We start from the raw sequence: 23497 nt of genomic DNA, 5'->3' as shown, positions 1-23497 counted from the left end.
TAAAACAACAAAATAACTCTTCAAAGGCAAGGCTCACGTTAGAAATGAAGATGCCAGCGCTCGGACAGACTTAATAAGCCATCAGAGGTTGCCTGCTATTGGTTAACGGGGCTGGATCCATACCCAAGCCTGTCTGACTGATGGCCAAGCTCTTCCCTGTACAGCCCACTCTGAGAGGAAGGGCACATTGCAGAACAGCCGGCCTTGGAGCGGACCCCAGGCTGCTCCCAGTGAAGCTCGCTCTCATTGCCACACCAGGAAGATGTGCACCAGGCTACGCTCAGCTCAGCATGATTCCCGCGCAGGAGGGGTCACTGCACCCGACCCCCGGGCCAGGGGCACAGCGCTCCCCTCCATCAGCACACCAGGCTCCCCCCGCGCGTGCAGTCTTGGCCACAGAGGAATAAGGTTAAGCATCAGGTCTGCTCGGGCGCCCTCCTCCCGCCAGGGGTTTCTGCGTGCGTTACCTAGCGCCCAGCAGCTGACGTCGCGCAGGAGGGGGCTGCCGGAGAGGGCGTGCATGTACAGGAGGTGGACCATCAGCTCGGCCAGCGCCCACCAGCTCAGCAGGCGGCCCAGGGCACGGGCCAGGACGCAGAGGCTGTCCTTCAGCGAGCAGAGCTCCGGCTGCTGCATCTGGCTCGGAGACAGAGAGAAGAGGGCATCAGCTTGTGGCCCAGCTCCCAAAACACTGCCCCTCAGCAGTGTTTTTAATTCACTTCTCCCAGAATGGGTTGCTGTTGCTTGGTTGGGTTGGTTTGCCTTGGGAATACTCAAGGTTCTTGGGTGAAAATCGTTCCTAAGAAGAGGACGAGCCCAGCAAGCTGCCGGCACCAGGAACTGGGACAAGCCCTGCATCCCCACCCCAGCAAGTGCCTGGAAACGTGCGCAGGGAGGGCGACACCCAGGCCCCGCGGTCCCTTTGGACTCCACATCAGCCTGGCTGTCCTCACCGCCACCCGCTGTGGCTGTGGCTGGAAAAGTCTGGCGAAGGACAAGGGGGCACAGGCAAGAGGACTGGAAGGACAGCGAGAAACAGAGCCAAAGGGGCGGGGGGGAGCTGAGTCTCAGTGTGAGGCTTTGCCTTGAGTTGTTTCGGAAACAAAGCAGAGTAAACAGAAGCAGGGACCAGGGTCCTGTGCAGTGCGGTGTGCCACCGTGCTTAAGGGCACGGGCATCAGACTCAATCAGGACCCAATCCTAGCGTGAGCCGTACAGCTGCGTGGCCCTATCTCGGCCTCCTCTTTCGGAAAGCAGAGGAAACCTGGCGATGATTCAGTACGTGCAGCGCCTGGCACACAAGGCACCGGGGGACTATGATGTGTCCCCTATGTGTACCTTCTTCTCAGTCTCCCTCATGCATCCCAGAACCCCAGCTGTGGGCAGCAACAGGAGAGCGATCCGAGCCACGGTGTAAAGTCAGAGAGGGTGTTTTGATTGCTCATAGAGGAGCTGCAGGACAGCGTCCCTCATTAAAAATGTTTAGGGCCAGAAGCGATCCAGACTTCAGAGTTTTTCATATTTGGGGTATTTGCATGCCCAATCTGAGCATCCCCAATTGGAAAGTCTGCTCAATAACTTCTGGAGTTTGGAGAATTTCCGATTTTGAGGTTAGGGATGTTCAAGCAGCCCTGAAAATGAATACTAAATATACGGGGCAAGGCAGACAAAAGACAGTTCTAACAAGGTAGCCGGTTTTGCAGGCAACGCACTGTAATTTAAACGGCGATTCTAGAGTTCGTAAACATGCTATAAAATTTGCAGTCAATTTGATTTCATTCTTATACCACTAGACAAACACAAAAAAGCAAGAGAGAGCAGTCATATGTTTTCTGCATCTCACAGGAAGGAGATTTCACGAGGCTGAGGGCACTGTTGAAGTGAGGGTGAAGCCATGCCGCCCCCGAGGCAGACCCTGCACACCGGGGCTGGCGAAGGTATCGACTGGGCTCGAATCTGACCTCTGGGCTCCCGACACTAAGTCAGCTAGAAAGGCCATTCCCAGTGTCCCTGGACGGAGTCCACGGAGGTTCCCGGAAGGAGAGAGCCAGGGTGAATGTCAGGGTGCGTCGGTGAGAGGCACAGGCAGATTACTTATGCAGAGTTGGAGTAAGAGAAAACAGGAGAGGGACTCGGAGTGCCAAGGGCACAGCCCCGGTGGAGGAGGTGAGGCTGGCCTAGTAACAAAGGAAGGGGCCGGTTCTTAGGGACTCGCGGGGGCTGCTCGGCTTGGGTGATCATCATCTCAGTGCTGATGGATCCAGAAGGCCCTGTTTACCCTTGTCCGGTCTCTGTGAGATGACTGTTCTTCTCAGGACAGTCTCGGGCTTATGGAGGCTTTGCTGGAATCCAAGGTGACCAAGGGCAATGACTGAAGACGCCCAGTGCTCAGGTCGCTGAAAGTCCCTGTAAAGCTCCTACCATGGTGTCCGGCCTTGAAGGGGAATGTAAATTTGCAGCTGACCAATCTTGTTTGGCAGCTTTTAGACAGACAGTCCACTCCCCACATGACTAATGCCGAGATGGGCAGCTGAACAAGGATCAGACCCAAAGTTCTAAGGCAATAAAGGAGATGGATCCCTGTAAGCCCAAGGGTAGAATCACTATTTGTTTAGCAAAAGCACTTCTGAGTCCCTGAATGCCTCAGAAGAAAACGCAAATCATGCCTTTAAGGAGTAAGCGGTCAGGGGCCCAGGAGTTTGTGTCCTCTGTCCCTGTGGCAGTCCCTGTGACACCAGGAGGACACCTGAGGCACCTCCGCAGCTGCTCTCCCCAGTAGCAACCCAGGTGTATAGCTTCCTCTGCCACCAGCAGAGCAGAAGCACTGCCCACAGAGGAGAGGGGAGACCCACATGCCAAGGGATTTGTTTTCACTCTTCTTTTAAGCATACATCCCACCGCTTTCTGAAACCACCTTCCTGTCACCAGCAGCCGGGCTAGGCAGTCCTGCTGGCTCTGAGGCATCACCACAAGCTGCATGAGGGAGCTGATTCCACTCTGCTTAGCTGCTCTCTGCAAAGCTCGCTCTTACCATCGTGGAGTAGAAAAAAATAAAACTGGCAGGAACTGCCCTTAGCTTCCAGACGTCCACCTTAGGAAGATACTCTCTCCATGCACACCAACTGCATGGTTAGGAAACAAGGCACTGCTTTGCAGGATTGCCCTGGCCAGTGTGGACTGGGGAAGCACTAAATTTGGGAAGGGTTCTCCAAGAAGAAGATTCAGCCTGTTGGGGCACTGCAGTGATCCTATCACTTCAAGGACAGGTGTGCAATGGTGCCTAAGGCAGGTCCGTTTCTGGGCACGAACAGATCTGATTCTTCAAGCCCAGCACACACGTGGAGAGGTCCAGGAAGCCTGAAGCTGTGGGTCCACAGCCAGGGGACTTCAGGGCAGAGATGCCACTTAACCAAGGGGAAAGAGAAAGGAGCATATCCCAGCATCCAATAGCAAGGGCTTGGTTAAATGCACAAGGGCACTCCGGCATTATGCAGGCACAAGAACTTTCTTTATTCCACACCCATAACAAAAGGAGAAGGTGGAAAGATATACACCAAAATGACAACACTGGTAATCTTTGAATGGTAAAATTGCAGCTGTTTTTGCTGGTTCCAATAAGCTGCTTTTTTTTATAATCAGGATGAAAGCAAAACTTTGGCCCTCTCAGGGAGTGAGCAGGGGGGCTCGGGGCCCCGCTGTTTCTGCACCCCACCTGCCACAGAGGGCTGGGGTCAGGGCGTGCTGGGAAGCCAACGTCTTCTAAGCCAGGTCTTCTCTTTCACACACTAGAGCCATTTACATCCCTCCCCACCTCCCACCTCACTCTCTCTCAGTTCTCTTAGCTCTGTACTTGCATCTTTCTTTGTTCTCCACCCTTTTCTAGCCAGCTAAAGTGAATTCATCTTGATCTAACAGCTACCAGCAAAAGAAGAACCAGTAGCAAAAGCAATGCTATGGTCTCAATGTTTGTGTCCCTCCTAAGTTCCTATTTGAAATCCCAGCCCCTGGACCACAGTTACGGTACTGGGGTCTTTGAGAGGTGATGAGGTCATGGGGTGGGGCTTAGGAGACAGCCCACGGTGTGGAGGCGCCGTGCTGTGGCCAGGAAGTGGCCCCCACCAGACCCAAGAGTGCTGGTCCCTGGACTCTCTGCCTGCAGAACTGTGAGCAGTCGGTCTCCCCACTGCTCGAAAGCCACGGGTCTATGGTGCGCTGTTATAGCAGCCCAGGCGGACTGGCACGTGACACCCACTGGCTGTGGAGCTCAGAAGAACTTTCGCCAGGCAACTGAGGCCCTCAGCTTCCCAGAGTGCTGGGATCACAGGCATGCGACACTATGCCCAGAGTCAGTTTCTGAACAATCAACCATGTGAATGGTGTGCAGGCCGCTGAGTATAGCCCAACTTCGAGTGCTATAACAAGTGCAACAACAAGGCCCATTTTCTTATTCCCTCTGCCCAGCGCGGCTTGCTCTTCACCTCTCATTGCCTGCGGAGTCTCCCTCGTCAGCATGTCTGAGGGGTGAGGGAGCCAGAGCCCGGGCTCTGGCCTGGGGCAAGCGCGCTGGGTCAGTATCATCCACACAGTCGGCACGCTCAGTGCTCCCCAGACCCAACCCCACCTCCAGCCACCCGAGGAGTTTCAGGGACACGGCCACCTGCCGGGCCTGGCCAGTCACTGAGGTGGGGTCCCTGGGTGCCTGCAGCAGCTGCCCGGGCCTCTATGCAGAGGGAGCCAGGATGCTGAGCTCTTCGGACAGCACTGCCAGAACCCCAGCTGCAGTGCCCTCCCGCAGGCTGGCCCAGGGCCTAGCCTCCTGCCGGCCTAGACTGAACACAGAGCTGCCCCAAGCTCGGCCTAATCGAAACAGCAAGAGCGATAACTAGCACTTTCCAGTGTTTCTGTCGCCCCACATCAGCCACATGAAACTGGCCTTCGCCACAGCCCTGCGAGGGAGGACTTGCTGCTCCACCTCTCACAGACGGGTGTGCAGACGAGGTGACCGCCCGCCGCTCTCCAGCCAAAGCAGAGCAGGGCAGCGAACCCAGGGGCTTGGGCTTCAGGGCCTTTGCGCTCAAGCTCCGTGCCAGGTCCTGCTGAGCGTGGCAGGGAGGCCGGGCTGCCAGGCAGGCGCACCTTCCTCCCCGCGGTGCGTGGGAAGACGCAGGCTCCTGGCTCTCCCTGGGCCTCCTGGACCCCGCCTCGCCACCCTGAGGATCCGAACTCCACTGCAGATGGCCAAAAACAAAACTGGAGCTCAGGTTTCTGAAACCCTGAATGCCATCGGGTTAAGGTAGTGTGGCCTTGTAACGTGAGCGTCTTACCTGTTCATTACTGGAGAGTGCAAAATGACAGAGGACACGTTCATACTTCCCTCATCCCGCGTATGTGACTGCATGTGCTGCAGGCCTGGGCCCCTCCCTCTGTCGCTGGGAGCTGCAGATTGCGGGCTGAACAGGGCCTTTCCTCCTGGGTTGGTTCCGCGGTGGGGCTCTGCTGCCCCCTGGTGGTGACGGCTCATCTCCAGCTCTATGTTCTAAAGCACCGGCCTAGCGATCAATGGGTGCTGAGCCTGAAGGTCAGGGTTACCTGTCTCGCTCCCAGGGCGCCTCATGTTGCTAGATTAGCACTTTAGTCCCTCTCCTCCCACAGGGACTAAGAACCCCACTGGCCCTTGGCAACTGCAGAGACCTCCTGGATCATGTTTTATTTGCCCTGCAGCTTTTTCCTGATCATTTCCCTTTTCTTGAATAACGTTTCTATGCCTTTCCAAATTCTCTGGACTCTGCATTTGCCGTCATTTTGCAAGGAGTAGAAAGGGAAGGGTGAGAAATAAATGGAACCCAGCGTCTCTACCTGAGCCCCTACAGCAAAAAGTCACCCTCTCCCCTCTTGCTCCCCAGACCAAGACTTAAGAGAAGAGAGCCCCAGGCCTGGACTCATCTCAAAACTCGTGGGACCCAAAGACAGGGCCCTAACACTCCCACTGGGTCCCAAAGGCCACAATCTGAAAGGTGATGAGAAGTAAAAACCGCGATAATTGTGCATACTAAAGTGCAGACCCCCCAGGGGAAATCTCCTTATGGACAAGATGCACTCAGGAAAATCATTTGTTCCCCCCAGTGGACTGAGTTGGTTCCCTGAGAATTACTATCAGTCCCCGGGAGAAGAGGGGTAGATGTCCAGTCCAAAAGTTACTGGCTGGAATGTCTCGAAAATTCAAAATCCACAATGTCGAGGGGCTTGTGAGAGAGACCATTTGTGGAGGATCTGAACCCATGCCATCCTGTGCCCCTCTCCCCTCCCTGCTCTGAGGAACTCAGGATAGCGTTTCCAGCCTGGAGCATGGGTCCAAGTCACCTGGAAGGCCCCTTAAGCCGTGCTGCCAGCCCCACACCCGTCAGGAGTTCTGCCAGGGCCTGGGATGCCTCAGGCTGGGGACCTCACTTTGAGACCCCGAGAGAGACCATCAGCTGCCAGCACTGCACCACCTCCGTCTCCTAGCGTCACTCACCACACAGCTGAGACGGCCTCGTGACAGAAGAGTGGTCCTAGGCAACCCAATCTGAGGCATGAGAGCCGAACACTGCACCTGCGTGTGCCCGGGACGCCTGTTCCACTCGGGATTTCTGGAGGGTAACAGTTATACCCTTTCACAGACGAGTTTAGCACATCATGCTATCGTTACAATGTCAAAACCTGCTTTTAAGTCCAATATTAACTTAGTGGAATTTTTGAGACGAAGTAAGTCATGGCTAGAAAACCTCCTTTCCAGTGGCACCTTTCATACGGCCCCAGAAATGTGCAACACTACTGCTGGCCCTGATCGCTGAGCTATGCTTCCGGGAGTGTGACACCTGTGTGTCCTGTGTGTGTTGTGTGTGTGATGCACCATCCTCCCCTCCACCAAGACTGATCTGCGATGGCGGCAGCGGTGGGTAGACATCGCCCCAGGGAAACTGTTTTAAGTGCGGTTGACCATGCACACCTGAGGTGAAGTAACAGGGTTAACTGTCCCGGGAGACAGGCTGTGGCTGAGGGCAGGGAGAGCCGTGCGGGAGGTGGGACAGTGCACCGGAAGCAGAGTTCCCAGCACACATCTCTTCCAAGGATGTTGTCCGGGTACACACGGGACTCAGCCGGTACCTGCAAATTCACTGCCACCTTCCAGCAATCTTCACCTCCATGGTCCTCATCTAGGTCACCAAATCATTCCCAGGCTACCACAGGACTATTTCACCAGCAGTTTGTGAATACAAAGGGCACTACACTACGTCCCCGACAATAAATGGCAAGGATGGCTTCTCTTCCCACTTTTTGAAGTAACACCATCATAATCAGACTTTTTCTTTCCCTGGGGCCTCACTGCAGGGAACACCAGTTCCCAAGTCCCTGCGTGCAACTTATGGACCCCAGGATCCACAGCTCACCCAGAGTCAGAGCTGGGCCCCTCAAGCTGACACATGACACAGGCTTCTCCTCTGGTTTACTCAACTATTTGCAGAAACTCGTGACAATGAATGGCGTGTGTTTTCATCTGTGGATGCATCAAAGTGCAGACTCAAGTCTTGCAGATGAGCAGAGCAACATGGACAGCATCTCAAGCTACTGACCGCCAATCCAGTCCCCAGTGGTGCTACCTGTTTGACGAACTCCGGAAAGTTGAGGATAGGCCCATTGTGGAAGACGGGATAATAGAAGACGTAGGCCAGCATCCAGGGGAAGGAGTGGGGGGCACGCAGGGTGGGCAGCTGCTGCCAGCAGAACTCGAGGCTGAAGCTGGTGTAGAACAGGCAGCGGACAGTCAGCGTGAACTGCAGCAGGTAGTACTCACTGTCGGTCCCGTACCACCGCCTCTGCAGAGCCAAAAGGACAGGACAACTGTTGAGTGGCCAGAAGGGCAACATCCCATCCCAGCGCAGCCAGCTGGCATGGCTGCCTCTCTGAGAAGCCCAGGAGGAGCACTGTTTCTTGGGCATAGCAGCTGCACCAGCAAGGGAGTCCAGAACAAATGAATTCTAGTAAATCTCACTGGTAATCAAAGCAAGCAGCAAGGGCTGGGCACAGCTCAGTAGTACACCTTTTGCTTGCCATGTCCAAGGCATGAATGAGCAGTGGAGAGGAGAACATCTGTAACATCAACTGTCTACTTGGCACATAATGCTTTCCTGGATATGCATCCATGAGAGACAGCCATGGATACCACGGAGGTCAACCACATCAACAATGCTGGTGGCAAAGAGGGGCCTGTGAATGTCACAGCCTGTCTTCAATGTATTTTTCTTCTTGCTCTTCTGTCATTAATATATTTAAATCAAATAGCTGAGACTAAGAAGCCTCTAAAATGAAAGGTTTATGGAGCTGTTACAGATGCTAGCCAAAAATCAAAGGACCCATCTTAGCTGGTTGCGGCAGTAAATCCCATAATCCCAGCACTCCAGGAGGCCGAAGCTGGAGAATCAGAAGTTCCAGCCCATCCCCACAACTTGGTAACTTAGCAAGACCCTATCTCAAAAGATAAAAAAGAAGTGGTCCTGGGACAAACTCCCTCAGCCACCAATAGCATGGCCAGATAGCAGTTGAGAAAATATCAAGCAGACCTGGGTGTTTTATACCAAAAATCTGGGAGAAGAAAACATACATCCTTTACACTGAACCTGTGTGGGTTACAGGAAGACAGAAAGCAGGTGAAGCCCTGGGAGAGGAAGAGAATCCACAAAGAGAAGCATTTGCTACTTCCTGACTGGTTGGCTCTAAAAGCACCCATGACGCCACCTTGACGGCTAATCTTTAACATACAGGAAAAGAATGTAAAGCAGCTCTTTCTTGTTCTTTGTTGATTTTCATTTAAAACTATCAGTTAAAATAAATTTTTCTTGTCTCTCTACTCCTTCCTTTCTCTGTCCCGTAACTTAAGGCATCTCAGAATTCTCCTCTTCCCAACCATTACCAAATGACCTTTAGAGACACATATTCAAAAGAAATACTGTAGTTCCTGCCCTTCATGTGTTTCATTCTCATACAGGAGATACGTGTGTTAAAAATGCAATTCCAAGACACAAGTAACACGCATGTGCAAGAAATGCACATGGAACCGAAGGTCAGAAGAAAGTGTGATAAAATGGTAACAACACTGGGGAGAGTAAAAACATGGAATACTCCACAATCTTCATATTGTCCTATATTTTCCATAAGATGGATATATTGTTCCTTAATGAGAAAACAAATTTCGGTCATATATATGTGAGAAATAGAACTAGGTCCAAAGAAGGAGTACTTAAATTGACCTGCCAGGGTCTTTTAAGGCTGTAGACAGAAAAGCTGACCCTGAACAGTGTGTACTTTACATCCAGGATCAGCCACCAAGGGGAGAGAGAGAACCACAGAGAAAGTCTGGAGCCCAGTGCGTTCCTGGGCACCTGCTCTCTCAGCCACAGTGCTTACCAGCCACCACGAATCCCGTGACAAACGAACATTTACTCACCGACAACACCCGTAACAGAGGCTGTCTCCCAAGAAATGATGAAGAGAACTAGATTTTGTTTCTGCCCTTGCCAGATCCAAAAAGATAGGTGTTGATTTATTTTTATTTTTGTTGCAAATCCATTTTTAAGCACACTTGTTTAAATGATCACCCGGTCAATCAATCTGGAAAACTAAGGCTCTCTGGTGAAGACAGAACTGCTGCAGGGCCTTACTTGTGCTCATGAGTCCGTATTCTGCTGTACGTGCTTAACGTGTTAGCTCCACTACTGGTAAGATGCAGAGAAAGGTGGCCAAACAAAAACAAAAAAGTACCCGAACTTTCAAAATGCTACAACTGTCACATCGTTTAATGTAGATTCCACCCTGGGAACAATCTCTGACGAAGGTAAAATAACTGTTCCTTCTGTTTTCCAGACGATGGGATGGAGCCCAAGGTTAAATGACAGCCTCCAGCTTCAAGAGGAGGGCGGGACAGGGAGCAGAAAAGCTTGGAAACCAGGCTTCCAGGGTCACCTTTCCATCCCACTGCTGGGCGAACTCAGATCCCGCAGGTGCTCCAAGGTCACCTGGATCTGCAAATGAGCCAGCGGATTAATAATGAATGAAAATAAAGACCTTCTGGGAGTTCCAGCTCCACGTGATTGAAGACAGTATCATCCAGAGTTCCCAGGCTTTCCATGCAAGGAATGCTAATGGGATGAGGGTGAGAGGCCATCCGAGTCGCACAGCACTGGGGAGCTGCGAGCCTTACGCACTGCGTGTGAGCGGTGGCACGCGGAGCTTTGAGGGCCACTGCACACACCGTGAGGGGGACAATCCTTAGACCTGTTCAATTTAGTAGTTTATTTAAGCAAAGAACAAAACAAAGCTCAACAGGATTCACAGACGGGGCAGCTCCCAGAACCAGAGCAGGTTCTGAGAACTCCAGCCAGACGGAAGACAACCTACCTGGCTGCGGCCTATTCAGTCAGCCAATTAATTAATTACAGCTTACGTAGTTAATGGTCCACAGCTTAATTAGATAATTGGCTACAGGGCCCCCAGTAACCAACCAAAGCTAAGTCACAGCGATTAAACTCTACATCGGTTTGGAACTCCTGGCCCAGTGCAGGTACCAGTCCAAACTCAAGGCCTCCACAGACTCGTCACCACCCCACCTCTTCCTGGCCTCGTCACTCACTCCCACAGCCGCACAGCTCTGGGCAGGCATCCGCAGAGAACCCACCTGGCTGGCCTGACCTGCCAGATGCCTGGTGTCACTGCCCTTCCCCTCGAGGAGTCTACACGCTGTCTGCAAGGCCAGACACACAAACCGCTTCACGGACCAAGATCCCTGTGGCGATTTATGTCACAGCTGTGCACAGGAAAAACTCACAGCGCAGAGCCCAGTGGCGTGGACGCGTTCCACGACTGCTCCGATTTCACCTGAGGAATGAGAGAGACCAGCCAAGCAGGGGTGGAGAGGCCTTCGAGAGACAGGCAGGAATAGGCTCAGCGACTGCTTTGGGGCTGACCAGAGCATAGGCTAGGGAGGAAGAGCAGGAGGTTGGTTCAAAGAGACTGAATTTAAAAGGACTGCAGGGAAGAGGGAAGATTCCCAGGTCCCAGCAGCAGAAAAGGATGGAGACGGAGAACGAGGTGGTTCTGGCCTGGGCCCCTGACGTCCCAGAGCTTGAAGTCTCTCAACCGAGTAGTTGTCCAAGCTGACTGACCCTGAGGCCGACAGGCTCGAATGCCCAGGCTCCCAAGCCACACAGCGGAGCTGGCGCCATGGACTGGCTCCTCCCAATAGGCATTTCTCCCCGAGGAGAGCGCCACTCGGACTAACACTCCCCTGCCCGGCAACACAGATATGACGGCTTCCCAGGCTGCAGTCTTGGATGACAAGACTGATGTTTGGACTTGAAAGCATATGTTCAACTGATGAGTGAGACGGGGAGCTATGCAGGCAGCCTGAGGGTCCCAGCCAGGCCCCAGTCTGCACAAGCAGAGCTTTGCCACTCAACTCCTCCTGAGAAAACAGACAGTTCAGAGCTGCCGGGTGATGACCCGGAACCGGAAACGGTGCTGGAAGAGACAGCAGAGGGCGCCATCGGGGGCAGCGCTCCAGACCCCCACACCTGGGCTGCCACCCTCTGTGGGCCGACACCCAGCCAAATCTGCTGTCTCCTCGCAGAACACAAATGCACTAGGGAAATAATACAGCCAAGCAGCTGAAGATTCCGTCAAAGAGAAACTGACAGAATACAATCAGAAGCACAGAAGCGGGTGGGAGCCCAACGTTGCCCTCCATTAGCACAGACAGGCAGTGGTCTGTGCGGATGCCACTGTGCCGCAGAAACGAAAGCTCTTCCACTTTCTAAATCCAAAGCGCTTTCATTCTTGTCTTCATGAGTCAGTAGAAGCACATCTGTTCCAAAGGCTGAGAAGAAGACCACTTGTCTTCCCTGTGTCAGAGCCATTTGGGGCTGAGGGTAAGACGAAGGGTGGGAGTGAGCGTGTCCCCTAAACCAGGGCCTGGCCACACGTCCGGGCGTCTCTGCCTTTGTTCCTGACCCTCCGGACCTGTAACAGTGGCACCCTCTGCGCCAAGCCAAGCAGGAAAGAACGTACAGGGTCAGCCCCGGCCAACCCCACAGGGCCGAGAGGACAGGGCTGCACAACCCAGCGGCCGGGCAACGCGCAAAGCCCGGTGTGGCCCCCAGGGGCGCCCCGTCAAGGGCCCGCAACTGTGTGTCTGAAAACACATCCCCTGGGAGGGGGAGGCGGGACCTGGCCTTCCTGAGGGGGGAAGGCACTCACCTTTATGTCCTCCACGCCCTGCAGCCTCAGGGTGGAGAGCAGCAGGAGAGAGCAGAGCCAGGACAGGAACAGTGACCGGAACTGGGCCACGCAGAATGTGGTGACGGTGTGGAGGAGAACCGTGAGCACGCCCGGAGCCCCCAGCACGCTCCAGCAAGCCCACATCCCGTAGGCCGTGAGGATCCAGGGTCTGTGCTGCAGGCGGGGAGGGGCCGTGGGGAGATGGAAAAGGACAAGACGTGAGTGAAGGCCTCTGTCCCTAAGCAGCCGCGTGCACAAGGACGGTCGTTAATGAGCCACCTCCTGACTCCGCCTCCCCCTCAGACTCCCAGAATCCAGCAGGCCCACCCAGAAGCAAGTAACCCTTCCCTGCCTGCAGCCGAGGTGCCGGGACCACCGGACCCCACAGCTTTGCAGCAGCCTTTCCAACAGACACGAGGGAACCCAAGGACAGGTGGAAAGACTAACCCTGAAGGCCTCACCCTGCAAACACATCTCAGAGGTGAGGGTAAAGGTCCCGTGCACATTCTAGCCAGCCCTTCGAGGAGACTGGGCCATCCACACCAGCGAGGCCTTCCTGAAGCCCGGGACGGATGTGTCAGGATATTCTTACAGTCAAATGGAGACCGGAGAAAACTGTGTCTCTCCAGCCTTACGTGATGGTGAGGCCTGTGTGTAGTCGATCTGATTGATACATTTATCCCTATTTTTTAAAGAATCAGAATTTTTCTTATTTGTCAAGTACTTTCTATTTATCACATTGAATATCTAAATAAATGAATTAATATGTCTTTGTTTGAACACTGAGAGGCAATATATAATATCTTGGTTTAAAGATACAAGCTTTGAAGTCCAACTCCCTAAATTCAAACACCAATGTTCCCACGAACTAACTGTGTGGTCCTAGGCAAGTCATGTAAGCTCGCCCTGTCTCTATTTCTTCATCTGTAAAACAGGGGCAATGACAGCATCTTCTTGATGAGATTGTTGTAGGGACTAAGTGAATTACGCGTGTGATGCACTTAGACCATCGGCATAGATAGTACGGACCGCTCAAACGCTGTTCCCAAGGAAATAAGATATCTCGGAGTGTGCAAGGTGAAATGTGGTTTCCAGGACACACAGAGCCGAAAGGTGGGGACTGACTGAACTGAGGTCTCCTCACAGGGAAGGACAGAGTGGAGGCCCCCTGTGAAGCCCGTGCTTCCATGTGAACTTTCCCCAAATACCCGCAAGTACTAATCTTTCCCAAACCTGCACTCCAGCCTAAGAAAACATTGTAAAAGTGAGACTAGGTCAGTCCTTCCTAAGTCCCAAGAAAACCAGAGGAATCTGAAGTTCATTTTTACTACTTTTCCGCCCTTCTACCCACAGAAAACAGCACATAAATTTGCTGCAAACTTTCCCGTACTCACTCACCTCTGGGAAGAGTCCAATTCTAAGAACCAAGGATGGCAGAGACTATTTTAAGACATAGCTCTAACAAACAAGAAAAAGGTTCTTTTCAACATGACCTATAGCATTCACTGCTGGGATTCTTTTCCGCACACTCATAGCCGCATCCCTATGTGTATACACAGTTACGCTTTTATGAAGTGCTATTTGATCCATTTGGAAAAAGCCTGCTTGCTGGGATTCATTTGGAACTCACCACAGACTGAAGCTGCTTCAACTTGGAAAAGGCTGAAAGAGCTTCAGGAAATGCTTAACAGTGCAGTGCCAACCCCATCTACGTGGGAGATTCCATGACAGCTCTAGCAGCCGTCTCGGAAGCCTCTTTGCGGGCAGACAAATACGTCCCATATTGTCACTCCCAGTGTCTCCCCTGCCAAACCGCATGGCAGACAACACTGGATACTGTTCTAAGACATAGGAAAATGCTCTCACATCAACCTCGTGTTCTCCACTGACCTGAAGAGTAACTCACTCTTTCTCCCACTGAGTACAGACAGACAGCTCTACGATACATGTTTGTGCAGAACAGGAAATGAAAAGACTAGAATAACACAAAAAGAATCGCTGACAGCACAACATTGTTGTATAAATTAGAATCCCACTAAAACACTGATTTTTAAACTTTATCTATAAAAATGCTATTGGAACCCCATGCCCAAACACCATTACCACCTGATAGGCCACGTCTTGTTCTCCAGGGGCCTTGCAGGGCAGCCCCCCTGTGGATCCACGCCCTCGGGCACACACGCCAAGCCTCCATCCCTGCCCACACAGGCCTCGGGCTGCAGGCGGCAGCAGAGGCGGGGACCTACAAGCCGCAGTGGGGCAGCACCTCTCTTCACAGCAGGGAGAGCTTTCCAAGTGTTCCAATCACCGTTTCAGATGCGAAGTCCTACAGACAGCCCTGCTCATCCTTCTCTAATCCAAATGCGCTTATCCGTGTATCCAGCATTTGTCTACCTCGTAAGGGAGACTGTTTAAATATCCACATTAAGCCTTTGACACGAAATAGACCAGAAACTTTTAACTTTCAAATATAAAGTGTGTCATATTTTATTCCCAAATAATACTTCTAGGCAGGTAGGGTTTTCCCCAAAGTTTTTAGGGTGATTCAAGCAGATGTACAGGGTTGTGTTCACACACACATGCTATGTCAAGCTCGATTATTTAAAAACCATCTAGAAATCAATATAGCCCAGTTCATTTAAATAAAAGGGTTAAAATGATAATTATGATAAGTAATTGATCGCTAGAAAATAAGGCACAAAGAATCATATGGATCAAGTGAAGTATACAAAAAATGGCCTTAATTTCATGTTGGGTTATAATTGTTCCAATTTAAAAGTTTAAACTTTGATTAGGTACAACTTTTACACAGTGCTATTTTCAAGTTTAGGTTTTATTAAGACAGGTATAGATGCACACACAGTTGTAAGAAGTAACACAGAACAATCCCTTGCGTGCTTTACCCAGTTTCTTCCACTGGTAACTATTCTGGTTTAGATCTAAATGTCCCCCAAAGGCCAATTGGTGGGCTTTTTGGGACTTGTTTAGATTGAGGACTCTACGCCCACTGGTGGATTAATCCACTGATTGACACGTAGTTTGATGGCACCACTGGGAGATGACGGGGACAGGAGATGAGGTCTCGTTGAAGGGCGGGGTATGATCTTGGGAATAGACCTGTCCCCAGCCCCTTTCTCTCTGCCCTTTCTCTTTTTCTTGTGTCCTGGCTCCCATAAGGTAAGACGCCTCCTCCCACTAATCCCTCCACTGTGATGCCCTCCCACAGCTCAGGTCCACGGCAGTGGGGCCACTGACATCGACAGAAACTTCTGAAGCCATGAGCCAAAATAAACCTTTCTTCCCCTGTGTTGGTTTTCTTGGGTGTTTTTTCACAGTGATGGAAAGGTAACATGGTAACACTTTGCAAGACCATAGTATAATATCACCACTACCAGGATACTAACATTGTTACTTTTCTCTGAACTTCCTCAGATCTCCCCAGTTTTACTTGTACTTGAGTGTGTTTAGCTCTATACAATTTTATCACATGTTTAGGTTTGTATACACCACTTAAGACTCAGAACAGTTAATCACCCTAAGAACCCCTAATTTTGGCCTTTTATGCCATATCCACCTCCTTCTCATTCCCCCTCCCCCACCTTTGGCAGCCACAAGTCTCCATTTCTAAACTTCTATCATTTCAAAACTCTTACAGTATGCAACGCTTAGAATTTGCTTTATTTCACTCAGCATAGTTGATTCCCCAGAGTGTCTTCCAAGTTTCTGTGGATATGGATGCTTTTCTCTTAACTGCTGCATTTTCCATAGTGTGGAAGTACCACAGTTTGTTTAACCTCTTACCAGTTGAAGGGCACTGAGGCTGTTTCCAGTTTGGAGCTATTACAAATAAAACTGCCACAAGCATATGTGCACAGGTTTTTGTGTAAAAGATGAGCTTTCATTTCTCCAGGATGGCCACCCAAGGGAGCGCTTGCTGGGTGGCAAGACAGTTAGTTCCACAGTAACCTGCCAGAGCGGCGTTTCTCGGCGTGGCTTGACCATTGTGAATCCCCGCCAGCAATGTCCGAGGGACCCAGCCCATCTCCATCCTTGCCAGCCTTTGGCAGTGCTACTGTGTTCCACCTTAGCCACTCAGCTAAGTGTGCAGCGGTTTCAGCTCAATTTTGCAACGCTCTTGTAATGGTTAGCAAAGGCTGAGCCCCCAATGCCTGAGGTTAGGATGGGGTGAGAGAACTTTGCTGAGCACGGGTTGACCTCCATGTTTCTCTCTTCATTCCAGACTCTTCAGTTTCGAACTGAAATGTAAAGGAAAGCAGCAGAAGAAGGGAAAATGTCAAAGGTCCAAGGCACAGTAAGACAGAAACTATATTTTTGCAGCAGTGGAGATAAAGCCAGAACCTGAGCACCCTGGCTTTCCTGATGGGACAAAGCTCATGAGCCAGATGGGGGAAGGCAGCACCCTTCCCCTCTGCTCCTCTGCCCCTGTACTGACAGAGCCACTCCTTACAATGGGGCACAGCTACGTGATAATCTCCCTTAGCAGCTAAAACCCTCTCTCCTTCATGTTACCATGATGTGGGTACAAAGTCCAGCATGGTACCTCGTATACAGCAGGTATTTCATAAGGAATGGATGGATGAATGGGAAGAAGAAGAAGAAGGAAGGGTGGAGAGGGTGTGGGTAGGTGGACGGACGGATGCCCACCTACACTGGTGAGTGTCCACAGTCTTGGGATTTAACCTGGTAGTCAGGAATAAGAAGAAATGAGCACTAAATAATGTGAAAACCTACTGTCTTCCACATCTACTTGTTCTGCCTCACTCCTTATAAACAAAGGCGGCTCTGCAATGCAGATCAAACAGAAGGGCATCGTTTCAGTGTCACCGCTCACTCCCCATCCTTCACACACAGGGTCTCCTACAACTATTCGTGTGTCCTTAACGTTGGGCAGGGCACAGGCACCAATCTACAAAAGCGGACGTCTGTAAAAGAACTTCCTGTTCCTCGCCCAGACAGGTCTCCTGGACTAGCTGAGCTGTCCCACGCTGACCCCACATGGATCAGCACCCCTAAGAAAAGCTAGGGACTTGCCCATCTGCCTTCTGAAAACTATGCTCCCCGCACCGCCCTCACGTAGGGTCCAATTCCAGCCGGGGACAGCTGCCCGAGAAGGCCCTGTCTTTCCCTCTCTTCTCCCCTCTGCAGCTGACCCGGAGCTGTGGGCGCCCAGTGACAATGGGGACCGCCTGAGTGTTCTTCACCCGCTCACCTCTGCAGGAAGAAGACTGCAAACCCTTGGCCAGGAGTCCTGCTGGCAACATTATCAGATGGCTGTGCATTAATTTTTTTGGCACATCTGCCAAGAAATACTCAGTGGAAGCATTGTTTGAGAAAGAAAGAGCGTCAATCAAAATTCTTATGCACAGCATAATTTATTACATGCTACATAATCAACTGCAGGTGTTTCTGAAATATATATTTATAAATATATATATATATATGATATTCATATAACATTTCTCCAAGAAAACGGAAAAAATCCAGAATCCAAACAACTGCCTTTTGGCAGCTTTTCCTGGGAGCTGAGGCCAGTGGGCCAGTACCGAGGGCATTTCATCCCCTCCTTCAGACTGTGGAGGTAGAAGAGTCAGGATCCAGGAAAACCACTAGTTACAAGATTCCTACTGGGTGTGTGGATCTGCCAACCCCTGGGAGGGGGCGCCTGTTCGCCACAGCCTTCCAGAGCCAACACAAGGACCAGGCTGGACAGCCTCCTGCATGTCCTGTGGCGCAGAGCTCAGCCTTCCGGACCAGTGCTCGTGACGTGGGTTCTCCCGTCGGGGGCACAGTGAGCAGGGCTCAGCCCACGGACCACACAGGCCAGCCTTCCCGACAGTTCACCTAGGGGCATTTTTAGTTCTGAGGGCAGAGAACACAGTGCTTTGGGTGATGCAAGGCCACAGGGGTGTTCCAGAGAGGAGGCCACTGTCTGACGTGCCCAACACGCAGCCCAAGCAGAACAAGGCCGCAGCCTGCCTCCCAGGGCACATGCAGTCTCACCAAAACCCAAACCCAACGAGAGAGCCTCCACGGGGCAAAGGCGTCTAAGCTCAGCCCAGGAGCTCAGTGGAAAGTCTCATTACCGTCCTGACCAAGGAAAAACTCAAAAATGAAAGAAAGAATATGACACTTTTGAAAGCAACCGGCCACTCAGTGAGGGGAGGTGGGGTCTTAGACCCAGACGGAATCATCTTCAGGGCTTAGAGTCGCAGCAGCAAGAGGGCCACAGCCTGTCCCTCGCCAGCATCACCCGTCCACAGTGCCTCTGGGGATGGGGAAATAAAAGACAACTGCAGCCCAAATCTTCCACCCGGAACAAGAACCAAACCAGCTACCCCAATTAAGGCCATCTGGATACTGAGTCCAGGTGGCGAAGCCGGGAGCTAACAAGGCCAAAGCTGCGGCTCAGACCTGCGTGAGGGCCAGCGGACTCGGACAGAGGCCTGTGTCCCCGCCGGAAGCAGACGCTGCCCGCCAGCTGTCTCACAAATCAAACCTGCCCTGCGGTCACACGGGGAACAGAAGAGACGCGCACCGAGGGGACGACTGGGCTCACTGCCTGCTGCTGGCGTGGGGTACAGCGTGCCCTGCAGTGGAAGGGCCAGGCCCACCGCCCGCCCGCGCATGCCGAGCACGGCAGGCGGACAGCGGGAGGAAGCGATCGGCCTTTCCTTAAGCGGCGGCTCCAACACCACCGCCTCGGAGGCTTGGCTGGCACCGGAATGGCCAGCGTGGCCCAGTCCCCGGCGCCCACGGCAGCTGACCCAGGCAGCGCCCGGTTTTGCCCTTAACTTCCCACTCAGCCGCCCCCCAAGGAAACGGGCTCCAGCTCCTGATCCCGACCCCAAGACCCAGGACCCGCTGGGAACAGGTCTCGAAAACAGCGTTCATGGGAGGACGGCCGATGTGGAGGAGCAGGCGCAGCCGCCGCCCTTGTGGATTTCAGGACCTCGAGGCCGTCTCCGGCCAGCTGGAACCCGTACTGGGAGCTGCCCCCAGGAGCAAACGCCAGCAGCCTGGAGCAGCAGCCCCCGACCGTGTGCCTGGCTCTCGTCACGTCCAAGTACCACCGAGAAAAATGCCGCTCCCGGGCCCTCTCCACAAGCCCAGGAATCCAGCGGCAGCGCCCCTGCAGCATGAGCAGGACACAGGCAAACATAGAAAGCAGCTTTGCTTGCACCTGCAGACTGGAGGGCCGAGCTACGGAGCACCCAAGTGCACTGCACTCCAAGTTCAGTCAGCTTCCACACCGCCCTCCCATCAACCTCGAGCACAAAATAGTCAGGGAAAAACCTCGCCGCAGCCTCTACTCAGTAATGTGGCACGTTCCTTACCATTATCCCCAAACAACACGGTGCCACCGTTACTGACAGCGCACCTACATTGTAGTGGGAATTAAAAGTAAGCGAAAGATGATTTAAATTGTACAAGAGAATTCTGCAGGTCGTATGCAAATCCCGTGCCATTTCATACAAGGCTTTGGAGCATCTGTGGATTCCGGTGTTCTAAGGGGGCCCAGATCGATCCTCCCACGGATACTGAGGATCCTCCTAGTCAAAAGGGGCCTGGACTCAAAGACACAAGCAAATTTAACGAAAAGACATTGCCAGCGTGGGCACCACGCCCAGCATGGGAATCCGCCGGGAGGCGCTCAACCCAACCATGTCTGGGCTAGAGCAGGCATCCTTGGAACTGCAGCTCTGCCCATGCGAAGGGCCGTTAAGGCTACACACTTCCGAGCTTGTACCCAGAAGCGTGCCTGACCTTATTCTCTGCCACTAGCTCACTGTCTCAATCCAGAAATTCATCCATGTTGATAACTATGGCTATAGACAAGTCCTATTTCATGACATAAATTCACTACAAGTCCTCTATTTCCCCATCAGGGACATTTGAATTGCTTCTGGCTCTTCATCGCCACAAAAATCACTGCGATGAAATCCTGACCCACGTGCCCTGGCTGTGAGCTTCAACAAGTGCCAGGGCGACCACCGGGCTGCAGGCCACGCACGGGGTGCCGGACCAGGACCAGGACCGACACTGCTGCATCCTCCCTGTGTCGGTGACCAACACTTGATACCTGCTCGGGACTGAAACTAAAATGCGTACGATAGCGCTGAGGAGCACTGGCTTGGTTATTAATGAATGTGAGCAGTTTCACATGTATTGCTCATTTGTCTTTCCTCCTCTACAATTCCTCCTCCTATCTTGCGCTATTTTTAACTGGTGATTTGTCTTTTCCTTATGAAATCACTATATATATTCCATCTACTAATACTTTGTCAATTTGCAAATAACTTCTTAATTACTGTCTTCATTTTCTTTACTGTGCCTCAGAATAAACTTAAGTTCTTCATTTTAATGTAGTTAAATTTTTATCAATGTTTTCCTTCATAATTTGTATTTTTTGTATCTTGTATAGAGAAACCTTCTCTTCCCCACATCAAGAGATATTCTTCTATATCATGTTTTCTAAAAGTTTCACACTTTTGGTTTTCCCTTTCAGTCCTTAGTGTACCTCAAGAACATTATTATATGTGGTATGAAGTATTCATTTCCTTTAGTATTGGTCAGCTCTATAAGCACTGTTATCTTTTCCACCTAGATATGAAATGTCAGCTCTGTCATAAGTCAAATTTCATCTACGTAGAGTTATTTTTTATATTCTCTTCTGTTCCATTGGTCTATTTGTCTATCCTGCTACCAAATTATTCTTAATTATGTATTTATAATAATCATGTATAAGTATGTAATTGTAATGTACTATGTATTTATAATATCTGGTAGAGCATATTCTCCAATGTTGATACCAATTTTATGCTACAATCACACTACTGTTTTTTCTGAAAAAGCCTTAGAAAAAAACCAAATTATTTGCACCTTGGATACATGACAGAATTGGTTTATTAGATTAGTGGGGTTTAACAAATACATTTTAATCACTGATTTATTTTCATTGGCACAAGACTAGTTAATCTTTCTGTTTATTCATGAGTCAGAGTTTTTAGTTATATTTTCTTGAAATTTGTCTGCTGTGACAAAGTTTTCAAAATTATAACCACATGGTATGTAAAATACCCTCTTGTTTATTTTTCATTTCTGTACCATCTACATCTCTTCTTTTCCACACTTTACTTTGGTTATCTGTGCCTTCCCTTTTTCCTTGCTCAGTCTTGCTACTGACTGTCATTAATTTCTGCTCTTATTTTTGTTTCCTTCCTTCCTTCCTCCCTTTTTTGCTGTGCTTTCCCTGCACTTCTCTGCCAGCTTAACTTATCAATTTTATCTTTTTTTCTTTAATCTGATTGTAGAAGGTTATGTTCAATTAAGTACCAATCTAACCTGCATCCTACAGATATTTATATCTAATATTTTATCTATTCATTTATAAATATTTTCTAATTTCTAGTAAGTTTTCTTCTCTGACCCATGAGTTACTTAATAGTATGTTTCCTTAATCTGCTGGAAGATAAAATAGATAAAACCCTTGAAGACACAGGTATAGGCAAAGACTTGCTGAACAGAATTCCAATGGCACAAGAACTAATAGCAAGAATCAACAAATGGGATCATATTAAAGTAAAAAGTTTCTCCACAGCAAAGGAAACAACCAACAGAGTGAAGAGACAGCCTAGAGAATGGGAAAAATACTTCCAGCTATTCCTTAGACAGAGGACTAATATCTAGAATATATAAAGAACTCAAAAAATATTAGACTCCCCAAATAAAAGACCTAATCAAAAAATGGGCAACTGAAATGAATAGACTCTTCTCAGAAGAAAAGGTACAAATGGCCAATGAACATATGAGCATGAATATGTTCAACATCGCTGGCCGTTAGAAAAATGCAAATTAAAATAACATTGAGATACTATCTTACTCCTGAAAGAATGCTATCTTCAACAAATAGTAACAAATGCTGGCAGGGGAAATGTGGGGAAATAGGAACTCTTCTACATTGTTGGTGGGAATGTAAACTAGTACAACGGCTCTGGAAATCAGTGTGGAGATTCTTCAAAATTCTAGAAGTAGAAATTCCATTTGAGCCAATCTTTCCCCTTCTAGGTATCTTCCCAAAAGAGTTAAAGACGTCATATTACGGGGATACGTGCACATCCACATTTATAGCAGCATGATAATAGCTAAATAAGGCAGCTTATCTGTCCATCAAGAGATGAATAGATAAAAATGTATTTATACACAATAGAGTACTACTGTGCCATAAAGAAAGGTAAATTTGAGGCATTTGTAAATAAATGGATGCAACTTGAGACCATAATATTAAGTGAAATAAGTCAAACACACAAGCTTAAATATCTCAGGGTTTCTCTTCTGTGAGAAACTCAAGTGGGAGAGAGAACTAAATAGAAGACAGATAAATAGGAAGTAAGGAAATCTTTTTCAGATGGGTGAGGGAACAAAAGGGGGAGGGGGAAGAAAGGGGATGGAAAAAAAGAATTGAAAGGGGAAATGGTGAAAATACAGCTTTTGCAAATGGGAATGGAACCTAGAGTCTGAAGGAGCAGGAAGGGAGAAGGGGCAGGGATTCAAATAAAGGAAGAAGAATGGAGACAGGTCGTGCCCATGTACCCAACCCCTGAGAGTGTAATCAGCAGGTACTGCAAACATGCACAGTGCTGATTTAAAGTCTTAAACAATAACTCAAGTGTGTTTCTTTTTAAATTTCTAGATGAATTACAATTTTCAGGCTATCTTGCTATTGTTTTCCAATAGCTTTCTATACTTACATTACGATTACAGAAGATAATCTATATAAAACGCATACTTTGAAAATTACTTTATGGTCCAGTTTGAGTCATTCTGTGTTCTTAAAAAGAATATGGATTTGCACTTATTGAATGCAACAACTTATATATATGTACAAATTTTTATTTTCTACATAGTTTTTCTTTTTATCAAGCTTATTACTTGTATTGCTCCTTGTTGGGTTTTTTGATCCATGGTATATCAATTATTGATGGAGTTACGTTAAATTTTTTCCACATAATCACTGATTGATCTATTTATTTTTACACTGATTACCTTTTGATTTATATATTTTGAAGCAAACAAATTTAGAACTGTAATTATCTTCATAGTAACAAACTCTTTACTAAACAATAGCCCTCTTTATCATTAGTAACACTCTTTGCCAGCTATTAATAAA

At 49.9% G+C, this 23497-nt stretch overlaps 1 protein-coding gene across 7 annotated transcripts in view; it reads right to left on the bottom strand.

Annotated features, from left to right (window-relative positions):
* The window catches only part of Hhat (hedgehog acyltransferase), a 280152-nt gene that overhangs the window by 213593 nt on the left and 43062 nt on the right, over window positions 1–23497 (bottom strand). For 6 of the 7 annotated variants that reach the window (XM_021242479.2, XM_004861997.4, XM_087194021.1 and 3 more), the window contains 3 exons: window positions 12289–12483; window positions 7641–7856; window positions 468–636 (listed from right to left, as the gene is read on the bottom strand). In XM_021242479.2, coding sequence (XP_021098138.1) covers window positions 468–636; window positions 7641–7856; window positions 12289–12483 — 580 coding nt within the window. The remainder of the gene's footprint in view (window positions 1–467; window positions 637–7640; window positions 7857–12288; window positions 12484–23497) is intronic. The other variant, XM_087194022.1, reaches the window with a different exon arrangement.

Source organism: Heterocephalus glaber, unplaced genomic scaffold (assembly GCF_053883595.1).
Source record: "Heterocephalus glaber isolate CG9 unplaced genomic scaffold, H.glaber_assembly_v1.0 deba00001600, whole genome shotgun sequence".
NCBI classification, from domain to species: Eukaryota; Metazoa; Chordata; class Mammalia; order Rodentia; family Bathyergidae; genus Heterocephalus; species Heterocephalus glaber.
The sequence above is the reverse complement of the archived record's forward strand: the minus strand, read 5'-3'. Positions and strand labels throughout refer to the sequence as shown.